This window comes from Lactuca sativa, chromosome 6 (genome assembly GCF_002870075.4).
Source record: "Lactuca sativa cultivar Salinas chromosome 6, Lsat_Salinas_v11, whole genome shotgun sequence".
In the NCBI taxonomy this organism is placed as follows: domain Eukaryota; kingdom Viridiplantae; phylum Streptophyta; class Magnoliopsida; order Asterales; family Asteraceae; genus Lactuca; species Lactuca sativa.
Window position 1 is genome coordinate 85352410 of NC_056628.2, and position 6455 is coordinate 85358864.

General features: G+C 35.6%; 1 protein-coding gene across 1 annotated transcript; it reads left to right on the top strand.

Moving 5' to 3' along the window:
- The first annotated feature begins 4975 nt into the window (after positions 1-4975).
- Positions 4976-6181, top strand: LOC128126830 (F-box protein CPR1-like). The gene has a single exon (XM_052764966.1). It carries the CDS (start codon positions 4976-4978, stop codon positions 6179-6181), a length of 1206 nt encoding a protein of 401 aa, XP_052620926.1.
- Positions 6182-6455: the final 274 nt, after the last annotated feature.

A 6455-nucleotide genomic window follows, 5' to 3' on the forward strand; every position in this document is an offset into this window, starting at 1 on the left:
GGAGAGTAGCTTTCATACTTTATGATAGGTCTTAATGATTAAGAACCATATCTCAATTGATCTTCTAAGTGAGTCTTAGTACAATTGTATGTCTAAGAAGAGGAATCAAGAATTGAAGAAATGGTTAAATCAATAAGTCAATCATACTTCGTTCCAATAACAAGTCTTAAAGTTAAGATTGTGGCATTGAGTGAAAGGTATTAAGAAGGTTTATAACTTTCATTAAATGTGGTAAGTTGTGATGTCTTAGATAAGACAAAGACCAACTAGGACCAATTTATGAAGAGTTTTGATAAAAGCTACACTAACTCTTGAATATTTGTTTGTCAAGAAATGTTTTGACAAGAGAATCTTATATGTCAAGGAGTCAGTGGGAGTCTTAATGGTCTTGAAAGGTTCCAAGAACAAATCAAATAAACCTTATCGATCATCACTAGCACACGAGTTGAGGTTTACAACCTATCGTGTCGACATTATTTTGATTTTGTGCCAATCCAATCGAGTTAATTATGCATGTGAGTTCTATGAGTTCTCATTTTGAACGCATAAAAGGCAAAGCACCTTAATCAATGAAAGGTACATTGATAGGAAAGGGTGAGCTGTTTAACTACTTGGAAGACATGGTGGGCAGCTGTGCTACCATAAAGGCAAGAAATCGAGATCAAGAAAGTTCGATCCATAAGAGTTTGAATTTGTCGTAAACTTTAGTTTTAACAAATTCACATGGATAAGAACACATACACCGCTCAAATCTAAGTGTCATAAGATTTCCTCCTTCATGAAAATGATTGTGAAGAAATGCTTTCACTAAGAGAGATTTTAAGAAGATAGTGATTGTAAAATTGCATTCTCAGATTTAATCATGGTTACGGCATCCCTTTCCATAATTTGAATTGTGAGGTTTGGCAATTAGTCTTAATTGTTTAGACACGCATATGAACTATCGAAGGCAAAGATGTATAAAGAATCCTTGATAAAAGATTATCAAAGCACTATGTATTAGAAATATGGACTTAAGAAATTCAATAGGTATTGTCTTTCTGAAAGTTAAGATGTTTATGAATACACGTCGAAGCTAGTGGGAGCATAAGTGTTATGTTTTATAATAATCATCAAGATAGTGGGAGCATAAAAGTTATGATTGTATGATTATTAAGGAAAGTATTGCAAGGTTAGCAATATTAATTATAGAAAACAAGAGTCATACTTTGCAAAGTCGCAATAGTTGAAGAGTTGTTTTGCTATAATTAAGGGAGAGAATATTATGCTTCATTTCAAATCTAAAGGTTTAGGTTGAGAAATGTTGATAAAATTAGTCAAAGGTACAAAGTGTGTTCTTAAAATTTCGATTATGATTACGACATCCCTCTTCACAATTCGAATTTTGAGAACATAGCAAATAAAACACTATGCGTCGTGTCCCATACGCTTCGGGTATAGGATCGATTGCAAGTGCTTTAATGTTTGACCATTCTAAAATTTTCCAAATGTCGAGCGCATTTAGAGGGAAAAGGGACTAGAATTGGTTTTGACTAAAATAATTAAACAACTATCAAAGGACAATCCAAGTTCGACGAGGATTGGTCGCTTGTGAGTAGTTGGAAGTATAGTATTGGACCATATCGACATCATTATGAATAGATAAGATTCTATTAAGAATGAGTTGTCATATGGAATATATGGAAGTGTGTCCATATTGGGAATTGAATATTGAAAAATCTATGTCTAGATTAGAAACTTCTATGCAAAAGGATTTTCAAAGAATGTACTTTGAGTGAGAGACATCACGTCTATGGAATTGTCTTGTAACAATCTCCGATAGAGGACTTTGTAATATCATTGGCAATAGTCTTTGTGACTTTGGTGCAGTGACATTACGAAAGGATAAGTTGCATAGAATGTTAGAATCTAGAATATTCTATAAGTAGCAAGAATTTGATATTCTTTCACTTATGAAAAGGATTTGGAGTTGTTGGAAATGTGTTCAATGTGATCTATTTCACAAAGTAAGAACCATAGGTAAACATTGTGTGCATGCTAGGAGCATGGGATAAGTGTGTAATTCAAGTAAGAAGTTGATTACCCGAAACGACAAATAATGAGTAATCAATATGGTGATAAATAAAAGGTGTTTTATTTATACTCAAAGATTTGAGGCCATATGGGATTAGTATTATTCTTGTGTTTCACATTTGCATGTTTTGACTTCCAGAATAATTGAGTTTATTAAGAATAATCGAATTATTCAAACGGGCCACAGTCGTTCATATGTTGGAAGTAGGTATGAATGAAGACTGTCGTGAATTGGTGTGTGGATTGTCTAAAAGAGTATTAGACATAAGCAAATGTTTGCTGCAACGTTCATGAGTGCTTATGAATGTGATTTGAGCATTGGATTAGACCCACGCTCACTTGGATCACTCCATGGATTGTATCACGAGTGATTGGTGAGACGATAACATCTTATATTCTTGAAACCGAGATGTGTGAGTTGTATCTTGCAAATCGGTTACACATTGATAATATGTAAACGCACCAGTAACTTGGTGTTATAAAACATATTATTGTGTGTGATTCGGTGCGTGAGTACAAGCAAGCATTGTATCAAAGTTTATCCGTTCCTTTTATCCAAAGTAGGATAAAAGCGATATCTTTGGGCCCCTCGATGGTTTAGTGATGACAAACGTAAATGCTCGGCCGGGCTAGGGCTAATTTGATTTGTTCAATTAGTCAGTCGTCATAAATCAGAAATCGAGAAGTAGTACAAAGAAAAATGATTTGAAATCATTTCTCATATGATATCTAGAATGGAGGAATATATGATCCCTTATCTAAGGACACGCGTATTTGATATGATCAGAGTTGACAGCGGCTTTGGAAAGCTACGATTGCAGATCGGGATCCGAAGTCATACGCAGAATAGTTATTAGACTTATCCAAGTGGGAGACTGTTGGATTAGTGTCTAAGTCCATAACTATTTTGGTATGTACTTGACCCGATGGTGCATCGTCCTTTTGGGTTGCCTTCACCAAAGCAACTTGATTGGAGAAATATATATAGAGAGAGAGGATAATATGATTTATTAATATGTTATAAGAATAATATATTAAAGGAGAAATCATATTTGTTTAATTAATATTGGTCGATAATTAATTAAGAATTAGTTTTGTGATCAAGTGTAATTAATTAAACTAGAGGGGCTGATTTGTACTTATGTGATAGTTACAAAATAAGGTAAGGATTATCTTATAAGTATGGTGAACGAATTTAAGGTTGGAAAGCCTTAGAATTCGAGTATGATAAGGATTCAAGGATTATCTTATTGGTTGCTTAATGGATAATCAACTAGATAAGGATAATAACTGAAACCCTATCTCTACACCTATATAAGCACCCCTAGGGTTATGAATTCGAAAATCCCTTCCCAAGAAGTCCCAAATACGAATTCTAACCTCCCTCCTCTCTCCTTATACCTTCTCCACTTGCTTATGGTGTTTGTAAGCCATTAGAGGAGTGACACTTGTGACTCTTTGCTTTCCAAGGTCAATTCAAGGAGGAATTGGATTGTTATTGCTACATAACAATCAAGGTATGTTCTTAAACCTATTTACATGTGAATTCTGATTTCCATATGCTAGAATTAGGGTTCAAAGTCTTGGATTCAAAGTATGTACAATAGAGAAACCTAGATCCAAGCTTTAGGGTTTGTATGAGCACATAGGATGTCTTATGCCCAAAACCCATCAATAAATACCGGTCTTGGTAATACTGTATTTTACCCAAGGAATTCATTATGGAAACCGATGCATCATGCCTTGGGTTGGGGACAGTCCTCATGCAAGGAGGAATACCAGTGGCCTAAGGCCTAATACAGTTAGGTCCTTGGTACCGATTCTCGGTACAAGCTAGTTGATGAAAGAGAACTAATAGCGATAGTATCCGCCATTCAAAAGTGGCATCCATACTTCGTGTGAAAGTGTTTCATAGTTCAGCCAAACCAACGAAGATTTAAATGTTTACTTACAACAACAAATCATTATTGAGGAACATCAAAATTGGATGTCCAAACTATTAGGATATAATTTTGAAATTTAATATAGGACCAAAAAAAAAACACAAAAAACACGACTGATGTACATTCATGAAAGGGGACATCATCATCCTTCGGTACCCTTTCAGTACCATGGGTAGTCTAATGGAATGAGGTTTTGTGAGAGCTGTCCTGGGCTCGAGAATTGTGGATAATAAGGCAGCAAGTTCGAGAAGGGACTTCCGCACCACCGAGGCTTAGTGATGAAGGTGACTGAATCCTTTATCAAAGTTGTTTAGTGCTGCCTCGATCATCATCTTGAGTTCCTTGTGTATCTCATGAGTGACGTGCGAGTGCAATTGCGGGACATTCAGGAGTATAAAAAACTTTCCAAAAGATGGTAAAGGAAGTATACTGGGAGGGTATGTGTAAAGGCATAGCAAGAATGATGGCGGAGTGTGACGTGTGTCAGCACCATAAATATTTCACAATGGCATCGAGAGGATTGTTGCAACATTTAGAATTACCAAAAAAAAAATGTGTGGGTGGACATGACAATAGATTTTAAGATTGGGTTGCCAAGGTCAGAGGGTCACAATGTCATTTTAAAAGAAATACTTGAGAAAGAAGGTATGTTATTAACACCGATTTCAGTTGGTGTAGCAAAGCAATTATCAAAGATCATGATGTCTTGATGGCATTAGTGATCTTATCGATATTGATATACTAATCATATATGGTAGGTTTGTAAAAGTCATTTCAGTAAATGAATTTCACTCTATGGTAAAATATCATGGTAATAATATCTTCGTATCATGTTTCGCATTTATGAGTGTTGATAACTAAAATCCCTAATAAATACCCCATAGAAATAAATTTATCCCTATCGTGTGGGTACCCCCCCCCCTTTTCTTTCCTATCAGATTGCCGACTCTAGGGTTTCGATGGCAGAGCTTCACGATGATGTCCTTCCGAATATACTGAAAAGATTGAATGTGAGCGATCTAATCCGATGCAAAAGTGTATGTAAGTCTTGGGAAAATTTGATCTCTGACTCTGGTTTCATTAAATTCCATATGAACTATAGTTACCAAATTGATTACAAAAACAATGATATAGATAGGAGGATTGTTATGTCAAGGGTCTCTTATCGCAACGGGTCGCGTGTTTGTGATGTTGATGACAGATTATTTGATGATCGTGATTGTCATCTTCTTGGTTCTTCCGATGGACTTGTATGCATCTCTTCTTTTGCTTCTCTACTTGTTGTAGCTAATCCCTCAACTAGAGAGGTTCAAACACTACAAGAGCCTCAAATTCTTGATACCAAGCATTTATGTTGGGGTTTTGGCTATGATTCATCTACGGATGATTACAAGGTTGTATTAGGGTTCCGTAAACGTGTTGGTTGGACGTGTTTTCAAGTGTTAAGTTTGAAATCAAATGTTTGGAAACTAATTGGAGATGTAAAGTATTCATTTCATAGTAGGATTGGTATCTTATGCAATGGGGCACTTCATTGGATTATGAAAGATTCTTCATCTCCAAATAAGAAGAGAGTCATTGCTTCGTTTCAGTTATCTGAAGAAAAATTTATCAAAATTTCCGAACCTGATGATGAGCGATATGAATCTGGTGTTGCTAGCTGCCCAAATATGAATTTAGGTATTATCGAAGATTGTTTATGCGTATTTCCTTGTGATGGGTTTAATGATAACTTATGGATGCTGAAGAACTACAATGGAGAGCTGTCTTGGGAAATGTTTGAAAAGGACTGTGATATGAACTTAGCTTTACAATGCTTGAAAGAGCAGGAACATTACGTTCCTAACAAGAGAACTTTGTGTCGTGATATGCTGTTCTACAAGACTAAGGAATATATTTGTGCCCCTATCTATATGGAGAGTCTTGTATCTCCCTATGTTAATGGGAGGCCAAAGAGAAAGATACAAGAGAGTAATAGCAAGAAGAGTTGTAAGGTGCGTTCATTTTGTTTATCATATAATACAAACTGTGGAATTATATCTGGATACAGAATTCTTATTAATGCTTATGATGATTCCTGTACATCCCTAAAAAACTTTGTTGATCTTGGCCTCATAGCTCAATCTTCATGTTTACTCATGGGATGCTCTCATTTTCTTTTGTAATATATGAGGTCTGCAAAAGGACATTATCTATAGTTTAAAGTTTTGATCATGGAGCATACTTAAGTTTACTAGCATTCAAGAAGCTAGGAACTCTTCCTGAATTCACTTATATTCTGTTATGACCAAAGATACCAACTACTAACACTAACCACTCAACTAAGCCTACCTAACTGATCTAACAGTAAAAAAACCTTATTGCCCTCACGGCTCTACTTAAGCCACAACTGACAGGACGAAACGTATGCCTAATAAGAAGTGTAACAGACTCATTACC